Below are 21,054 nucleotides of genomic sequence, written 5' to 3'. Positions count from 1 at the left end.
TACCATACCATTACCCCTGACACCGGGGCTTCGTACTGACCTTACTGGCATTGGCAGGTATGGGATTAGAGGAAGCATTAGTTGGGTGTCTCTTCTGAAATGGTAAAATAAAGCACAGATATAAGGAAATGAAATGAGACAGTCTCAAAGGTAAAAGCACAGACAAGGAAACAGAAGGAAGGGCACTGAGAAAAGCAGACAGCATGAAAGGAACCATACAGAGTCCCAGGGCACAAAGAGTACACAGCGTCATCACAGACTGGTTCTTGGCATGGACTAGCTTTCCCCGCGTACTGACTGCCTCTAATGCTGCTACTTACAGAAAGTCTTTGGGATCGTTTGGAAGACATACCCGTCTCCCCTCTTTCATTGGGAAATACACCCAGTGACTGGTTCATGTTCAGGATTTTGTACATTTCATCTTTCTCTTCCTCCATTCTTTATGCATTTGAATAAAACAGACTATGATTTATTTAGCATACACTGCCTTGCTACTTTGTTATTTGACTATAAGAATTCACCACTGATTTTTTTTTAATTTGAAGTAAAATTATTTATAATAATAGATATTTATTTATTTATAATAGAAAGCCAATTACAGAGGGATACTGTCACGGCGGGTTTTACCTGTGGGTGAGCATGCCACGTCTCCTCTCATTGTTTATTACGTTGCCTTTATGTGTGGACTTTCACAGATGAGAGGAGATGTAAAAAAAAAATGTCCAAATATTGCTGCCCTCTGGAAGTTTATGATACCTTCAGGTTGCAATTGCGTCTTGTGAGTTATTTACTATGTTTCTGGTTAAATATACCATCATATGTCAGAAAAAGGTCCCTATTTTGGAAGGAAATGGAAACTAGAGAGAACCACTGAAGTAATAACCTACATAGAACCACGCTGTGTCACGGTGGAAATGATCCTTTTGCCTCAGGATGTGGGGAATCTTCTATCTGAACAACAATAACAAACATATGAAAGAGATATACTGATTATTTCTTATCTGAGGAGAAAGTAAAATCTACTTTCCTCTTAATTTGGGCGGTATGGAGACAATTGTTCTAATTTATTTTCTCCTTTCAGTAAATTTTTCTCTGTTTTAATACAAAGGATTCTTTTTGTAAGATATATTTTTCAAGACCTGTAAGCCTACACTATTCAGATGGAGATAAAATGTAAAGATGTTGACAAGAAAAAGAGAAGTGATTTATTTTTGTCAAATCAGGTCCTCAGAGTATCATTCTTGAACACTTTTTTTTTAAAACAACATTTTTGAAATGTCCTTGAATCAGTCCTCATTTTAAGAGCGTTCCAGTTCCTATACTTTCTAGTGGTTTGAATGAATATAACGTCCGTATGCTCACATACTTGAGTATGTTGTCTCCATTTAGTGGACTTATTTAGGAAGGACTTGGAAGTGTGGCTTTCTTTGAGGAGGTATGTTACAAGGGCTCTGGCATTTCACAAGACTAGGCTCCATTCCCAGCATGCCCTCTGTTTTCTGCTTATAAGTCAAGATGTGAGCTCTGAGCTGTTCATACCAATGTGGATTTGCTTTGCCACCATTGCCTATACCCCTCTGAAGCTGTTAGCTAATAATTTCTTCTGTAAGGTATCTTGGCCATTGTATTTTTTCACAGCAATAGAAAAGTAACCGACACACCCTTTTCCTTAGCCATGGAATTTATATTAATACTCTTAGAGAAATTAAAGCCAGGATACTCATTTTTCCACTTATAAGCCAACTAGCATCAAAATATATCCACACCTCTCTAACCATCCCCCCTGAAATAATAGGAATGAAGAGAGCAGAGTATTCTAGAAGGAATAATATTTCAGATTCTAAAACCCAATTTATGTTTTTATAACATATGTTTTTATAATCTGTCTCTCAGATTCTTCTTAAATTGAATAATCACTATCCTTGTGAAAATAGGGCCTATTGTCTCCAGGTAAAATGATCACACAAGGCAAAAGCAGCAAAATCACCCTCATAATCTGTCTTGTTTCCAACAAAACTGACAGCATTTCCTTCACAGTGATCTTGCACATTTCACTCTATTCTTATGTCTACTCAAGCAACATTGTGTTTGCACTGGCCCAAAACTTCAAGGTAGCTGAATGAAATCCTACTACTCCATTCTGTTTCACCCGTCATCCTTGTCATGTGACCAGGTGAGTCCTCTCTCCCTCAATAGCTTCTTTTTCCAACTCTAAGCCTTCACACTTCCAAAAAGCTCCATCCTTTCTCTTTGCCATTCTTTCCACAGGTATTTAATGGACTGTTGTCAGAAGGCCTCTGTGCAGTACTCTTCATCTTAATTCTCATGCTCTTTCTTGAATAACTGATTTGATGACTTAACTCCCAACAGTCATCAAACTGGAGAAATGTGCTCCTTCACGTCCTACACTCTAATCACCCTGACATGGATCTCAGAGACTGCCCAAACAGTCTCATTTCTCAAACCAACTCTTAACTTTTCTCTTTCTATCAATCAAAATATCCCTTTCCAAATCTTCTTCAGTTCAACTGATGGCATCATATGTTGCCATTTATCAAACCACAGCCTCTCATTGCTTTCTATGACATTTAAATAAAATCTCAAATTCTTATTAGGCAATCCAAGGCTCCGCAAGTCACACCATAGGCTACGCTTATTAAGCTTTGGTTATATTTGCACACTCATTGCTTAATATCATGAGTTTACTGTCTCTGTTACAACAGCTATGCTTCGGTTTTTCAACGTTCAGTTTCCCATCACCACAGAGAGACTATTCTCACATTTTTAAGTAGCCCCTCCAGTTTTCTACACTCACACTCACCCATCCATCTACAGCTTCCTTTATTTAGTTCAGCTACTTTAAATTGTATTTATTTACTTTATGCTTTGCTTGCATGTCTGTTTATCACATGTGTGTCTTGTGACTTAGGAGAGGGCATTATATTCCCTGGGACTAGAGTTACAGATGTTTGTGAGCCACCATATGGGAGCTGGGAACAGAACCAGCATCATCTGGAAGAGAACACAGTGCTCTTAACTGCGGATATGTCTTCTCAACTGTAGTGATGCTTTTAGACTCAACATCTGTAATACTTAAAACATCTATGTCTAAAGCCTTAGTTGTCTCAAAAATTGTCAGCTAAAGGAAAATATAAATACATCTGGAAAGTAGTTAATACTAATTTAATTTTATAGAAAAGAAAGCATTTGCATAAAACCTTTATTATTAGCCCAGTTCATTTTCACTTCTTCCTCTATCAGAGAGGCAAATTATAAAATATTAGGCACAAAAAATTTTTAGAAACTAGTCAGAGAAATTCATATGATGTAAAACACAATGAGAAGCAAAAATAATAGAAAAAACATACTGGAGTCAGTGTTCAACACAGAGTTGTGTCTATGGTGAGTCATAGCAAGAGGAATACTTTTGTTCCTAGATATAGAGAGCATACAACCTATATTATTATATGACTTACTGCAATAATCCTATAAAACCCTCTATAAACCAAAGTACTGTTGTAATACTAACTTATGACTTATCTATTTAAAAGGTTGTTACTCTTCATGAAGAATTACCTCTGATATTTTGTTCCTATAGCATTTTGAAGTAAAATTTGATAATTAAAAATAACCTATCAACCATTATTCTGAGTCAGCATTGTGACCTCCCCACCCCAAAATAAAAGAGAATGACTTACTAATAGCATTATCTGATGGGCTGATTTGACTTATCAAGCTAGAACTAACACATAACGGTCTTTGAAGTTTGTTCAACCACACCTCAGAATATTAGTGATGACAAAGTAAGAGCGACTCGCCCTAAGAATTAAGCTCAATGATAAAGGCAAACAAAACCAGTCAGGGTCAGAGATGGAGAATATTTCCTCTGGGGGAAGAAAGATTTGATAAAAATTTCTGGGGTTAACAGAGGTTAAATAAAGAAAAGGAAGTTCAGAGTTTAAAAATTCATTGCCCCAACTCAATGAGGCCTTTTTAACCATTTCAAATAATTATCCATTATTATACTAGAAGAAGTTTAAGCTTTTATTTTCTCTTTTCTATTTCTTTGTTCTTTCCATGCTTGCATGCTTCATTCTTCCTCTCTATTGTGTCTTAAGTTCTCCATGATACTTGGCCAGACGTCTCCCTATACTGAACAGCTCAAGCTTTGAATTATTGTCACCACTACGATATGCACCTCTTACTGCTCCTTTAATTACAGGAGTGCTGTGACTCAATTTCCTAGTGGTATTTGTTCTGCCTGTCTAAACAGATTACTAGATCTTTAAGGACAGAAATTATGCTGTATACTTATTGCTAGTTTATATATATATTTCATAAAATATACTAAATATAAAATTTATCAAAAATATTGCTAAAGGAAAAAGAAAGAAAGCATATAATCCAACAAGCCTAATATTCAGATGATTTTATATTCAATGGGCATATAGCAAAAAAAATTGATAGGGAGATCTGGGAGTAAAGTGGGACTAAATTAAAAGCAAGAATAGAATGAGGGCATTTATTATTCCAACTGAAATAGGAGTTTAAAGCTTCAAAGGGAGCTGCCTGGTTTGAAATCAAAACTAGAAGTCTTGTAATAAAGGAATATCTAATCAAGTACAGCATGTGTTTTATATGTAAAATCAAATTTGAGTTGACATAACTAATTCATATCCATGATAATTTTTCTCTTATCTCTATAAATTTTGGAAAAGCAAGTACTTCAATGAATTCCATTTAGTTTCATTTCTAGCTGGGCAAATCTGTACTCAGGTTAAAAGAAAGCACATTAGTCATGAACATGACTTTAAGCTCTGTGTAGCCTCTGGAAGCATGTATTACTTTAAAGCACATGAGAACCAGCGAAGTTATGCCTGGGGTGTCTCTACAAATGGCATGAGTAGTGTTGTAGAGTTGAACATCCCAGAGCACTCAAACGATTCCTTCAAGATACTATCTTAATGAAACTTAAACTCTTATTTACCTACAAGCCATTCCTTCCACCTAGAAAAATCACACACACACACACACACACACACACACACACACACAGAATACACATACACACACACACACACATACACACACACACACACACACACACAGAATACACATACACATAGAGAGATTTCAAGTAAATCAAATTCCAAACTACCTATAAGAAGAACAGAGAATTAATCTTTCAAAACTTACTCTAAAATGATATACCAAGTTAAAAATATTAATATTTAAAAATTACAAATCTAGAACAATAAGACACCAATAAAGATCTCAAGTCTCGCTCTTTTTCTCTTGCTCTCTTGCTCTCTTACTTTCTTACTCTATTCCTCCTCTGCCCTCTACTCCTTTACTCCTCTACTTTGTCTGTCTCTGTCTCTGTCTCTGTCTCTGTCTCTGTCTGTCTCTGTGTCTATCTGTGTCTGTGTCTGTGTCTGTCTCTCCCTCTCCCTCTCCCTCTCCCTCTCCCTCTCCCTCTCCCTCTCTCTCTCTCTCTCTCTCTCTCTCTCTCTCTCTCTCTCTCTCTCTCTCTCTCTCTGTATGTGTGTGTGTGTGTGTGCCTCCGTTTCACTGTCTCTACTATCCCCTCAACTCCCCTCCCCATGCCCTAAATAAACTCTATTCCATACTGTTAAAAAAATGAATTTCAAGCTCCATGTTCTCAAGCGTGGAAAAAAGTCTTCAGGAGTAGTTGTTTCTCTCACATGCTCTGCTCTTGAAGCGCTAAGGGTTGAATGCTTTAGAAGACTGGGCCTTGAACATTTTCTTCAGAAAGAAATAGAAGGGAAGGGTGATAGGACATAAAAGAGGGAGAGGAAAGAGAAATAAAACACTTGTCTGTCTTTTAATAGGAATAAAAGGAAAATATTTTGGAATATTATTTTGCTACAATCAATGGATTGCTGGCTAAAAAGGGAAGAAATATAGAAATCACAGTTATAGTAAGACAAGATACTTTAAAGAGAGCTTTGAAAATACATGGTTAGTATTCTATTTAAAAGCCATGAGCTCTAGGCAGACATTCGAATTACTCCATTAATCTAGCATAGATGTAGGAGGGGCTCCTAAGGCCCTACACCATACTGAGGAGCCACTGGCAATAGATAGCTGCTAGGAGAGGGACAGTCATTCTTCTTTGGGGTTGTGGACACTGTGGGGTAGGCTGTTCTTGCTATTTAAGATGGTCCATGCCCACACACATACGGAAGGCACTCATTGGACTTAGCAAACTAGTATCAGCATTCAGAAAGTAGACACACATTAGAAAAAGAAAAGAGAACTCATTGGGGGACCCAATGACCTGGTGGAGGAAGTAGCGCTAGATACCATCATATTTCATCAAAATCACCTATGGAATTATCAAAGGATTAAAAAACAAAGCCAATTTTATTTAGGCAATATGCTATCACTTGTCTGTGAAGCCACAGGCTGAACTCTCCAAAGCATCCATTTTAGAGCGGTTCATTGACAACACTGTCTGAGGGATTCATGCCTATGAACTTACTTCACAAGAGCTGCCACTGTACCCGGGTGGACACTGGCAAACTTCCACGGCAGACGCGATACTTCTATCAGTAGGATAGGGGACGGCAGATTCAAGATTCACAGAGCTCAGCCTGGGAAGAGAGTAAGTATAGAAACTATGACGTATTTTGAAACCAGATGGATGGTAATATGTGATTAGCCATAACAACGTAAATATGAAGGAGTTACATATGCTGAAAAAGAATGCTTCTATAACTAGAAGTTTCCATCTTTTATTATAGGATGAATATTGACTACCAATGGACTCGGCATCCATTGACTCAACCACTATAGACTGAAAATACTTGGGAAAAAAACCCTTGCATTTGTACTGAGCAGCTACAGACTAATTTTTGTCAAATTTTGCAAGCTTTATTTTCTTTTTAAATTATCTTTAATCTTTTACAATATTCTTTGTCATTATTTCCTAAATAATAAGTCAACCACCACCTATTTATATAATAGTAGGCTTGAATTAGGTATTATTTATAATCTAGCAATGATTTAAGGCTATAATTTAAATTGAAAGTGTCCTTTATGGTTTCACATGGAGTGTTGAACACTTGGTCCCCCACCAGCGGTAATGTTTTGGCATGACTGTGGGGTCTTCTGACATAGGCAGTAGATAACAGTGTGTAGTCATAGACTTTGTCCTTTAACCCTATTTCTGCCTCAAGATATTTCTGCTTCCCAACCCACTGAGACACAACAAATGATACTATATAAAAATGTCTTCCAAACATGCATGTGTTTGAACATACTCCTTAGATGATGGTGCTGTTTTGAAAGGCTATAGAATCTTTGGATACTGGGTGACTGGCAGAGAACTGTAAAGGTATATCTTGAGGGTTATAGTCCCTCTGTGCTCTGGTCAAGCTTTTCTGCTTCTTAGTCTATGGACAAACAAGACACTGGTTCTTAAGTTGCTCTCTCCATCAACCTCAACTATGAGCCAAAATATATTTCTCCTCTCTTTAGTTGTTACAGTCAGGAATGCTCTTTAATTCATTTTAACTTGTCACAATATAATTGATATATGTATTTAGAAAAATTTGCCAAGGCAAAGAAACAGAAACTATCCAGATGGTCAGTAAGGAAGTTAAACTACTCTACTTGTTATATTTACCATGTGTGTGTACATGTATAACTATATAGTTATTTATCAAGAAAAACTTAGTGGCTAGAATGTTATAGAAAAATCAGAATGGATAATTTAGGAAAATTTGTGTACATTATCAACAACATTGCTGAGAAAGAAATTAGGAAATAAATTTAATTCTAAAAATATCATGTAATAAATTAACCTAAGAAATAAGTTCTTCTAGAATGAAAATTAGGACAACAGTGACAGAAATTGAAGAGGAAACAAACTAAGTGGACATCTAGAGTTCATGGACTGTAATGTCTAATAGTACTGAAATGCCCATAACATGCAAAGCCTACTACATACATATTCAATGCAGTTTTCATTAAAATATTAATGGTATTTTTAATGGAGCTAAAAACAAAGAAGAATCAACAATTCTCTAATTCAAATAGAAACATTAGAGTCCTGTAACACAGAGAGCAAACTTCAACAACTCTGGATGCATTTCAGTTGCTGATTTAAAAATATTTTCAGAAGCCATAATGACCTGACTATTCTGACGAACAGAACACTTAGAAAAATTAAACAGCCAATGGAATAAAAAAAAAAAGAGAGCACAAAAACACATACACAATATTTTTTAAAAGGTATCAAAGACCATACATTAGAGCAGGAGAGCTGGCCCTTGCTGGCTGGAGCATTAGGTGAGCTGGCAGGCACAGTGCTGGAAAAGCTGGTCCTACTGGTGTGGTATAGGAGAATTGGCAGGCTCACCAACTCAGTTTCCACCTAGGGCCAGATCTGAGTTGGCCCACTCCAACATCTACCCCATCTATGAACACCAGAAGTGTGTGAAAGGACCTGTCCTTCAGATCTAAACCTTCAGGATCTCCAAAACAGGAGGCAACATCAGGATAACGAAGAGAAGTCTTGGTGAGGATCCAGTATTGATGGTGTAACAGAAGCCAGAGGCCCTGAACCAGACCAATGTTTCATTGCAATGAATATTTGCAAACAAAGATGTGTGGACATACTGTGACACACTACAGCCTCCATGATAAGATTTTTTTATGCTTTTTTATTTTCTTAACTTTTGTTTTTGATTTTTGTTGGGGAAGGTTGCAAGGACAGAGGGCAGATTTGAAGAGGTAGGAGTTGAGTGGGATTGGGGTGCATGATGTGAAACTCACAAAGAATAAAAACAAGTTAAAATAAAATATAAAAGTGACGACACCTTCAACAGTTAAGAGAAATCTGTATGCAGATGATAAAGCCTGAACTCTATCTCTCCTTCTACACAAAACTAAACTAAAACAAACAGAAAGAAACAAAATAAGACACAATGACAGAAAAGGCAAAAAATTGATCAAAGTCCTAAATGTAAGAAATTATGAAACTAGTGGAAGAAACTACAGGTTGGAATGAGTTATGCAGCAAAATTTTGTCTCAAAAAATAAGATTATTCCACTTAAATAAAAAATTGGTAGATGATAAGATCATCAAATAAAAATCCTAGTATTACATGTGGGATAACTCACTATCAGGTAATTGTACAAAGAGGCCCTGACTACGCCAAACAATACAGAGTATTGTTAATGTCCTTGATTGCCCAACAGAACTAGAACAGAAACCCATGTTGCTTAAGACAGCACACACTTGGGTTGTAGGATATTTGGAAATCAGGTACGATCTGAGATGACATTCCCCTTCTGACTAGTTTTCATAGCACTGCGATAGCGGTGATTCAAGTTGTTTGAAGAAAAAAAAATTCCATCAATAGTCCTACTAAGCTGTAAACCCTATGAGGTACAGTAATGACCTAGCTGGAGAAAATGTCCTCTGGCCTAATAATGACATGTTGTTATAGGGGTAACCAGTAATTAATCACATTCTGATGAATTCTGACCAAAATGTCATGGCTGGGGGATCATACACCCTAGGGTTAAGATAACTACTGTTTTTTCTTAATGGGCATAGTGTCATTTTGCCTTCTGAGTATTGATTAGTGTTTCTCTCAACCTTCATCAAAGATGTTTCTTTTTGCAGTGGACATTGGTTAATGAAGAGACTCAAATCCAGTAAAACTGATGGGAACTAGCAACAGTGGAGTGTTCCTGGGAGTGCTCTTCTCCCAGGCTCAGGAACACTGTGAAAGAGAGAGAAGAAAGAAGGTGCAAGCCAAGAGACGCAAAGGCATATTGTGAGCCCTTGGCTTGCTGTTATGAATAGAGCAGGTACAAACATCTATATGCAAGTATCCCTGGGGTAGTATGAAGAGGACTTTGGTTGAGTAGTCATATAGCGGGATCAGAGGGTCATGATGTTTTTAGAAGCCCCACATGGATTTCCACAGTGGCTACACCAGTTACCCTCCCACTAACTATAAACAAAGGCTCCTCATTCCTAAATCCTCACTCATATTTGCTGTCATCTGTTTTCTTGATGCTGGTCATTCTAGTGGAATGAGACAGAATCTAAAGCAGTGGTAAGATCTGTTTCCCTGCTGGTTACACATACTGAATACATTTTAAACTATGTATTCCCTATTTTTATTTCTTCTTTTGAGAGCAATCCATTCAGCTCATTGGTGCCTTTATTGGTTGAAAGTAAGTCTCTTTCTTTCTTTCTTTCTTTCTTTCTTTCTTTCTTTCTTTTTTTGCTGCTATTCACTTTTTTCCTTCCTATTACCTGATAGACCATTGGAATAGGTGTTAATTTTTATATAATCCTTGAAACGGGATGGAAATTTAATTGAATCCTTTAAATAGGTTGATGGATGGAATCATTTTGGGCACTTAGTGACATCTGGAATCTTAAAGTGCATATCCTCTCCACACAGTCAGCACTATTTTTGAGTGCTTTCTTTGAAGCTCTTGGTGAAAGGTCTTAGATTGATAGGCAGTCTTTATTGTGTTTCTATACAGGCATTACTTTAAAAAAAATCACAAAGTGGAGTTTTTGCTCACCAGGTAAGCCTATACATGAAAGGCACACTTTCATGGGCATTTCCTTATGTATCTCTTACTCTTTAATATTACATCCACAAAATAAAATTAGTATGCTTTTTTATTAGTTGAGAATTTCATACACATGTAAAATGGACTTTGATCAAATACATTCTTCACTCCTTCCCTTTCACTTCCTCCTCTATTTTCCCAATCCCTTTTCCTTTCTACAAAACAATATAATACTCAGTTCATTGAGTACTGCCTATACATGTTAAAGTGTATAATTCTATATACTATATAGATATATAGTATAATTACTATAGGACTCTATTCCTGAAGAAAATTGACCCTCTCTGTCTGTCTCTTTCTGTGTCTGTCTCTTTCCATCTCTGCATTCTTTCCTTCTTCCTTTCATTCCTCTTTGAATTTTCAATAATTCCACAGTTGGGGGTAGAATTTCACGAGCTCTTCTCTTATTTGAAAGGGCACAATTATATCATTTAGGATACTCACAATATCATAAAGCAGCTACTTCTATCTAGATCTGTGGCCCCTTAATACAGTTAGTTTTTTGTGTTCTGGTGACCTTAATCATACAATTATTTTAGATGCAACATCATAACTATAATTTTGCTACTTTTCTGAATAGTAATATAAATAACTGATATGCAGATGGTCTTAAGTGAACATTATGAACTTCTGATAAATAAATGGATGGATAGTTGAATGGATTAAGGAATAAATGGATGGTTGGATAAATGGTAGACATATTCAGGATTAATTAAAATACACATACGTTTGTAGGTAAATGGAATACTGTTACATTACATGTGATGTCTAAATTAGCCAATGACAACCGGTCTATCCACATTTCAAAAATATAAAAAGCAGTAAGTAAGAGTTAAATTATATATTTGATCTGAAACAGAAAAAATGAGGAAAAGTTAATTTGGGCTTAAAACCAGAGTCTAGAAATGTCCTTAATATATCATGGCATCTAGCTGCCTAGAATTAATGTACTATCAAATAATAGGCCTATAATTCTGATCATTAAGAATCAAATGGTTTCACTGTTGATAAATTAGTTGATTTCCATATAAAAGAGCCACAGCTTACTAACTAGCAGTTTGATTTATAAAGACAGATATGTTTCAGAACTTTCATTATAAAATTGACATTTAAACCCAAAGAAAGGACATCTAGAAGAATGATCATTTGAGTTCTTTAAGAAACAATTTAAAAATGAGGATACAAAACAAAAAAATATTTTCAGTGAACTGCCAAGTCTCCTTTGTCTTTTGAACAGCAGATGTTCATCTCCTTAATCTCTTAACCATTTTGAGCTGTGAGAAATTTCAACACTAAACCATCTTTCCCTGTAATATTCCACATTAGCATTCACTGAGGAATCCCAATGTTCATTAAGTTCTGCTGTTTGTTAAATGAGAATTTAATGCGTTTAACAGTTTTAAGTGTTACCCAGGAAAAAGGCTGTGGTTTATTTCTTCCCGCCTCAATATGGTCATTTGCTTTTCTTGATACCAGGCTGCATTCATTTAAATACAAAGTGTTGGCAACCATAAAGTACTGAACATTGAAAATGCATGAACTCTCAAAGCATTGTCAAAGAAGTCAAATGCCTGAACTAATTCTCCTTATGATAACTTAAAAATATTGATAGGATAATGGATGGAGAAAGGAGACATGGCCATAAAACTGACTGTGGAAAATATGTGAGTCACGTCAGACACTGTCCTGTTAACATATTCTGGTTTGATTAAACTTCTCAACAAAGTTGACTAAGTTATGGTACAACTAAAACCACCAAAACAAAATGAAATGCTGGTATCACTTGCCTTTTCTTTTGTATACACATTTTACTTAACCAAACACTTTCATTTTATTCAACTTAAAAAAAATTAACTTAGGGTTAGTCAACATAGAAAGATTTTATGGCTAGAAAAATAGTTTATTTGGTTTGCATTTGTCAAGGCCTAAGGTGGTGATTCAGTGGAGCTTGGCTATGTAAGCTTTTGATGACAGCATTCGGAATACTAAGAGGCATAAACAAGGCCATTTCAAGGCCTGCTTGAGCTACAGAACCATCCATGACAACTCAAAGACTATGCTTTAAATGCAGAATAAGAAGAAAGCTGGGGTTTTAGCTCAGCATTGACAGGATAGACTAACATGTGCAAGACCGAGATTAACCAACACTACAAGCTTGTGTGGCCACTACAGTTTGGGGATTTTACAAAGTCTTTCTCATTAGAGGTGACTGATCACTTCTACCTCATTTCTTCAAAAGAGGCAACAGGATGACTTACTTGTCTGAAAGAAGTGTGTATGTGTGTGTGTGTGTGTGTGTGTGTGTGTGTGTGTGTTTAGAGTTTATGATGTGGTGTGTGTGGTATGTGATGTGTGAATGATATGTGTGATATGTGTATATGTGTTGTGTGTGTGGTATGTATGTGGTATGAGGTGTGTATGTGTTATCAAGTACTTTAACTGACTTGTATTATGACTTGAAAATATAGATAAGGAGAATTGTGGACAATCCTGACAGCAAAGGGGAGACCACCACTTCTGCTCACATTCCTGGCCCAAGAGTAATCCGCCAGGAGCCCTCTGGACACAGGAACCAAGGAGCAGTCTGGGACAGGACCACTCCAGTTTCTGTCTGCATCCAGAGCTCACCCTATCCCACAGCTCTCTGTACCCAGATCCTGCTGGGAGAAAGTTGGTTTCCAGGACTGCTGACACACAGGCTTACAGGAGGGTCAAGCCACTGTCTGAGACAGCAAGACCAGATAACATCAGAGACAACCAGATGGTGAGAGGCAAACTCAGGAACCTAAGCAACAGAAATCCAGACAACTTGGCAAAATCAGAGCCCAGTTCTCCCACCAAAGCAAATACTGGATATCCTAACACACTGGAAAAGCAAGATTTGATTTAAAAATCACATCTCATGATGATGATAGAGGACTTTAAGAAGGATATTCCTTAAAGAAATACAGGACAACACAGGAAAACAAGTAGAAGTTCTTAAGGGGGAAACACAAAAATCCTTTAAAGAATTACAACAAAATACAACCAACACAGGCAAAGGAATTGAACAAAACCATCCAGGGTCTAAAAATGGAAATAGAAACAATAAAGAAATCACAAAGGGAAATAACCCTGGAGATAGAAAACCTAGGAAAGAGATTAGGAGTCATAGATGTAAGCATCACCAACAGAATACAGGAAATAGAAGAGAGAATCTCAGGGGCAGAATATAACATAGAAAACATTGACACAACCACCAAAGAAAATATAAAATGCAAAAATATTTTAATCCAAAACATCCAGGAAATCCAGGACAAAAAGAGAAGATAAAACTTAAAGATAATAGGTATAGAAGAGAGCAAAGATTCCCAATTTAAAGGGCCAGTAATTATCTTCAACAAAATTATAGAAGAAAGCTTCCCTAACCTAAAGAAAGAGATGCCAATGAACATACAAGAAGCTTACAGAATTCCATATAGATTGAACCAGAAAAAAATTCCTCCTGTCACATAATAATCAAAACACCAAATGAACAAAACAAAGAAAGAATATTAAAAGCAATAAGGGGAAAAGCAACATATAAAAGAAGACCTATAAGAATTATACCAAAATTTTCACTAACGACTATAAAAGATAGAAAATACTGGGTAGATGTCATACAGAACCTAAGAGAACACAAATGCCAGCCCAAGCTACTATACCTGCAAAACTCTAATTAACATAGATGCAGAAAGCAAGATATTCCATGACAAAACCAAATTTACACAATATCATTCCATAAGTCCAGCCCTACAAAGGATAATAGATGGAGAACTCCAATACAAGAGGAGAAACTACACCATAGAAAAAGCTAGAAACTAATCTTTAAACAAAGCCAAAAGAAGAGAGCCACACAAACATAATTCCACCTCTAAGAACAAAAATAACAGGAAAAAAAATCATTGGTCCCTAATATGTCTTAACATCAATGGACTCAGTTGACAATGAAATGATATAGACTAACAGACTGGATGCATAAACAGGGCTGAGCATTTTGCTGCAAAAAGGAAATGTACCTCAGTGACAAAGAAAAATACTACCTCAGAGCAAAAGCCTGGAAAATATTTTTCCAAGCAAATGGTCCCAGGAAACAAGCGGGAGTAACCATTCTGATATCAATTAAAGTCAACTTTCAGCAAATGTTGTCAAAAAATATAAGGAAGGACACTTCATATTCATCAAGGGAAAAGTCCACCAACATGAACTCTCAATCCTGAATATCTATGCTCCAAATGCAATGGTACCTACATTCATAAAAAACAAAGAAAACAAAAAACAAAAAACAAAAAAAAAAACAAAACAAAAAAAAACCTTACTAAAGCCCAAAGCACACATTGCACCTCACAGAGTAATAGTGGGAGACTTTAACACCCCACTCTCATCAATGAGCAGATCATGGAAACGGAAACTAAACAGAGAGACAGAGAAACTAACAGAAATTATGGCTCAAATGGATTTAACAGATATCTATAGAATGTATATAAAGAAACTCAAAGAAAAACACCGCATTACTATCTCATTGGATGCTGAGAAAGCATTTGACAAAATTCAATAACCCTTCATGATAAAAGTCTGGTAAGTATCAGGAATTCAAGGCCCATACCTAAAAATAATAAAAGCACTATACAGCAAGCCAGTAGACAACATCAAACTAAGTGAAGAGAAACTTGAAGCAATCCCACTAGAATCGGGGACTAGACAAGGCTGTGCACACTCTCCCTACCTATTAAATATAGTACTTGAGGTCCTTGCCAGAGTAATCAGAGAACAAAAGAAGGTCAAAGGGATACAAATTGGAAAGAAGGAGTCAAAATATCACTATTGCAGATGATATGATATTGTACTTAAGTGACCCCAAAAATTCAACCAGAGAACTCCTAAACCTGATAAACAACTTCAGCAAATTGGCTAGATAGAAAAATAACTCAAACAAATCAGTAACCTTCCTCTACTCAAAGGATTAACAGGCTGAGAAAGAAATGACACCCTTCACAATAGTCCCAAATAACATAAAATAACTTGGTGTGTTTCTAGCTAAGCAAGTGAAAAATCTGTATGATAAGAACTTCAAGTCTCTGAAGAAAGAAATTGAAGATCTCAGAAGATGGAAAGATCTCCGATGCTCATGGATTGGCAGGATTAATATAGTAAAAATGGCCATTTTTGCCAAAAGCAATCTACAGATTCAACGCAATCCCCATCAAAATTCCAACTCAATTCTCCATACAGTTAGAAAGAGCAATTTGCAAATTAATTTGAAATAACAAAAAAAACCAGGATAGCGAAAACTACCCTTAACAATAAAAGAGCTTCTGGGGCAATCACTATCTCTGACCTCAAGCAGTATTAGTAATAAAAACAGTGAGCAACAGTGATAAAAACTGCATGGTATTGGTACAGAGACAGGCAGGGAGATCAATGGGATAGAATTGAAGACCCAGAAATGAACCCACACACCTATGGGCACTTGATCTTTGACAAAGGGGCTAAAACCATATAGTGGAAAAACAATAGCATTTTCAACAAATGGTGCTAGTTCAACTGGAGTCCACCATGTAGAAGAATGAAAATTGATCCATTCTTAATGACATGTACAGAGCTCAAATTTGAGTGGATCAAGGACCACCCCATAAAACCAGATACACTCAAACTAATTGATGAAAAAGTGGGGAAGATTCTCAAACACATGGGCACTGCGGAAAATTTTCTGAACAGAACACCAATGGCTTATGCTCTAAGATTTAGAATAAAAAAATGGGACCTCATAAAATTGCAAAGCTTGTGTAAGGCAAAGGACACTGTCATTAGGACAACATGGCAACCAACAGATTGGGAAAAGATTTTTATCAACCCTACATATGATAGAGGACTAATATCCAATATATACAAAGAACACAAGAAGTTAGACTCCAGAGAACAAAGAACTGATTAAAAATGGGGTACAGAGCTAAACAAAGAATTCTCAGCTGAGAAATATCAAATGACTGAGAAGTACCTAAAGAAATGTTCAACATCCTTATTCATCAGGGAAGTGCAAATCAAAACAGCCCTGAGATTCCACCTCACACCAGTCAGAATATCTAAGATAAATAACTCAGGTGACAAAAGAGTCTGGTGGGATTGTGGAGAAAGAGGAATACTCCTCCATTGTTGGTGAAATTACAAGCTGGTACAATCATTCTGGAAGTTCCTCAGAAAAGTGGACATAGTAATACTTGAGGACCCAGCTATACCACTTCTGGGCATATACCCAAAAGATGCTCCAACATATAACAAGGACACATGCTCCACTATGTTTATAGCAGCCTTATTTAAAATAGCCAGAAGCTGGAAAGAAAATCCAGTTGTCCTTCAACAGAGGAATGGATTCAAAAAATGTGGTACATCTACTCAATGGAATACTACTAAGCTATTAAAAACAATGACTTCATGAAATTCATAGTCAAATGGATGGAACTAGAAAATATCATCCTGAGTGAGGTAACTCAGTCACAAAAATACACACATGGTATGTACTCACTGATAAGTGAATATTAGCCCAAAAACTTGGATTATCCAAGATACAATCCACAGACTACATGAAGCTCAAGAAGGACGACCACAAAAGTGCGGATGCTTCAGTCCTTCTTAGAAGGGAAACAAAAATATTCCTAGGATTAGATATGGAGACAAAGTTTGGAGCAGAGACTGAAGGGAAGGTCATCCAGAGACTGCCCCACCTGGGGATCCAGCCCATATACACACAGCCACCAAAACCAGACAATATTGCTGATGCCAAGAAGCGCATGTTGACAGGAGATTGATATAGTTGTCTCCTGAGAGGCTCTGCCACAGCATGATAAGCACAGAGGCAGATGCTTGCAGGCAACCATTTCACTGAGAAGAGTGCTCCGCAGTGGATGAGTGAGAGAAAGGTGGAAGGAGCTGAAGGCATTTGCAATCCCATACAAACAACAATAGCAACCAACCAGAGCTCCCAGGGATTAAACCACCATCCAAAGCAAACACATGAACAGACCCATGGCTCCAGCTGCATATGTAGCAGAGGATGGCCTTGTTGGGCCCCAAAGGGGAGGAGAAGCCCCTGGTCCTGCCAAGGCTGAACCCACTAGTCTAGGGGAATGTTAGGGAGGGAAGGAGGGAAGGGGTGGGTGGCTTTGTGGGAGAAAGGGGATAACCTGTGAAAGGTAAATTAAAAATATCCAATAATAATAAAGAAAGTATAGATAAGATAAAATTGTATGTGTATGTATGCTATGCTTGTGTCAGGGATACCTGTGCATTGTGTGTGTATGTCTCTGAGAAGTCTGTGTGTGGATGGGTGTGTATGTGTATGTGGGAGAGGTACATGTTTGTGTATGGTGCATGTTATGTCTGTATGAATATTTTACTCGTGTGTGCCAAAAGCATGCATGTGAGCATGCACGAGGTCAAGGCTGGGTATCTCCAGGAATATTTCTCTAGCTCATTTTTACAAACATGGTTTTGCACTCTCAAAATCTGCAGTGCACCAGTTGTACTAGATTAACTGTCCAGTGCCTCATTGGTAATCATTATCCCCTCGTCCAGGGTGCTGGGATTACAGTGGAAAGTTGCTGCTAGGGCTCTAAATTTTAGTCCTCATGCTTGTGTGCCAAGCAGTGCGTTTAATAAACAACCTCATCTCCTCAGCCCTTCTCCAAATAGTTTGATCTGTGTCAAGTCGGAGAAATGAAAGAGGGATTCTGATGCTACTACAGTCATTTCTATAAACATAAAATGCTGGCATAAGATTTCATTTCCTTTTCCTTAGCCATTCAAGTGCACAAAGTATTTACTCATATTGCAGCAACCCTTATATTACTATAAATATATGAATCTTGCTTCTATTTTGGATTTTGCTTTCTTTGAGTTCATTGCCCCATATTGCATCCCAACCAATGCTGCTAAATCAGGTGCTAGACAGGCATTGTTCCCTCCCCTCATCTTCATTCCAGAAATTCAGGAAATTACTTCCGCCAGTTTACAAGGCTAAGCACTGAGATTTATCGGATACACACGAGACGCTCAGCATGTGTTTGCAGATTGAGTGAGTCAAATATTTACAGACACATGTTAAAGATGCTGGGATGAAACGCCTGTGGGTTTAAGCCCTGGCTCTATCTCTCATTAACAGCAGGATGAAAAGTGTGTTCTGTAAATACTTTTAAGTCCTAGGGTCCTTGTCAATGTATTTCGTTAAAATATGGACACCTGGACGGTTCCTTTCAAAAGTAGAGACCAAGTATGTACTCATCGACGCCATGTCTCTGATTACCAAATTATTTTGCTCTTTTTGCTTTATCTTGATAGATAGAACTCTGTCAAATTGTATTCAATACAAAACTTCTAAATTCATTATTAAATTCACATAAAAATATCTTGGCTTTAAAAGGTTCTGTATAAGGCTGAGTTCAAAGGGCACAATATACCTGAATAAAATATTTATGAAGCTCCTCAATACGTATAACTGTTATATGTTAAATAAAAACATTTTCGTGGTGCTGGAGAAATAGTTCATCAGTTAAGAGGCACTGGCTGCTGTGCCAGAGGACCCAGGTTTGGTTCCTAGCACCTACAAAGCAGCTCATACCTGCCTGTAACTCCAGCTCCAGGTAAACTTATACCCTCTTCTGGCTTCTAATGTCACCACATGTTCACATGACACATCAACATACAACCAGGCAAAGCAACAATATAATGAAATAAACAAATAATTTTAAATGTTTCTTTTTAAAGATGCTTGCTTTCATTCAGTGAATCCATTTGAGGTGTACCTTCAAAAAGTCACAGCAGGTTTGATTCTGTCATGGTAGCTACTTCAAATTTGGATCCAGGTCTATAGGAGGATTTCAAAAAAATCAACCTTCCTTCAGTAACTAAAAGATTTAAAAAGCCAGGGCACTGTCGTCCACATCCTGTTGGAACTTCAGGTTATTCATTTTTCTGGTTGCTGAATACACTCTAGGAAGTCTTACACTGGCGGTTAAGTGTTCCTCTTCAGGGAAGATGCCAATGACATTAATTTCCTTTGCACTGACCAAACTACATCCTCTGCTCTCAAGAGCAAAGGGGATGTAAAAATTTCCAAAGGAATAGAATTTGGTGAACTATGATAATGTCTAGTGTGGAGCCAGAAGAAAATTTGTGAAGAGTTTTGTGCCTTATAGGTACTTAGGAAATATTTTGTTTAATTTAATTGTCAAGGATGTTACTAAAGTCAAGATTTGGGAAACGTATAGGAGAAGTACATGCAGGTACTTGATTTATCTTACATTTCTTATTTTGGGGTGTGTGTGTGTGTGTGTGTGTGTGTGTGTGTGTGTGTGTGTGTGTGTGTGTGAATGAGTTGCATATGGAGCCAGAGGTTGGTACTTGATGTCTTAGGATGGATATGAAACTTCACATACTGAGACAAGGTCTTTCACTTAAACCTGGAATTTATAAATTTGTCTAGTCTAGCTTGCTTTAGGGAACAATCCCCTGTCTCCACTTCTTTTTTTTTTCTTTTCTTTTTTTTTGGAGCTGGGGCCTGAACTCAGGGCCTTGTTCTTGCTAGGCAAGCGCTCTACCACTGAGCTAAATCCCCAACCCTTCCACATCTTAAGTAATAGGATTCCAGGCAAATGTTCATGCTCACCCGAGACTTAGGAGGAGCTAGGTATCCAAAATGGTACTGATGTTTTGTGTGCCAAGACATTGTTCCATGCCTTTATCTTATCTTCGGAAAAAATAACAAATATACTTATGTTTTCTATTCATCTTACTAAGTTAGATCAGAGGATTGATTAGAGGATATCATCAGCCACACTGACTGAGTCTGTCAGCATTGTACATGACCACAGCAATAACAGTTGTGGAAATGGCAGAGTATTTCATATGCTGGATGTCTGCAAGTCTAATGATATTTATAGAAAGTATATTCACCTGGAATGAGATTGGTCAGACATAAACACTTCCTATGTGTGAGCTGATTTTTCTGTTAGAAAAGTGTTTGAGCAATTCTCTAATTCCATTCCCAAAGTGACCTCCTGAGATTGTCGAGGCAATTGTCGTCCTTGTTTCAGAAACGAAGTGACTGGGGCACAAAGAGGTCAAAGCCATATTCATGTTTACAACTATTAAGTAGCTGTGTTGGAAACAGAAGTCAAAATCCTTGACCCTCAGCTCAGTTTCCTATCCAATTCCACCTAACGGCGGAACTGGGCAAACCTAAGCCCATTTTGCAGGGATAACTATCCTTCAGTAAGTCTAAATATGAATTGTTGCAATAGCTTCAATTTCCTTGTGCTTGCACGTGAATGGTACGCCAACTCAGAAGCCCACGGTGCAGCACGAGTTGCAATCAATTCAGGCGGTGTTTAACAAACATGACTCATTCTATTG

At 37.2% G+C, this 21,054-nt stretch overlaps 1 protein-coding gene across 7 annotated transcripts in view; it reads right to left on the bottom strand.

Moving 5' to 3' along the window:
* Lama2 (laminin subunit alpha 2) overlaps window positions 1-21,054 on the bottom strand; it is a 647,938-nt gene that overhangs the window by 281,525 nt on the left and 345,359 nt on the right. For 4 of the 7 annotated variants that reach the window (XR_015627326.1, NM_001427039.1, XM_087564084.1 and 1 more), the window contains exon 15: window positions 6,506-6,617. Coding sequence is in view for 5 of the 7 variants with exons in the window: in NM_001427039.1 (NP_001413968.1) it covers window positions 6,506-6,617 (112 nt within the window). In the remaining 2 variants the exon portion in view is untranslated. Of the gene's footprint in view, window positions 1-40; window positions 95-6,505; window positions 6,618-21,054 lie in introns of all 7 variants that reach the window. The other 3 variants (XR_015627317.1, XM_087564082.1, XM_087564083.1) reach the window with 1 other exon arrangement.

This window comes from Rattus norvegicus, chromosome 1 (genome assembly GCF_021556685.1).
Source record: "Rattus norvegicus strain SHRSP/BbbUtx chromosome 1, alternate assembly SHRSP_T2T, whole genome shotgun sequence".
NCBI lineage: Eukaryota > Metazoa > Chordata > Mammalia > Rodentia > Muridae > Rattus > Rattus norvegicus.
The sequence above is the reverse complement of the archived record's forward strand: the minus strand, read 5'-3'. Positions and strand labels throughout refer to the sequence as shown.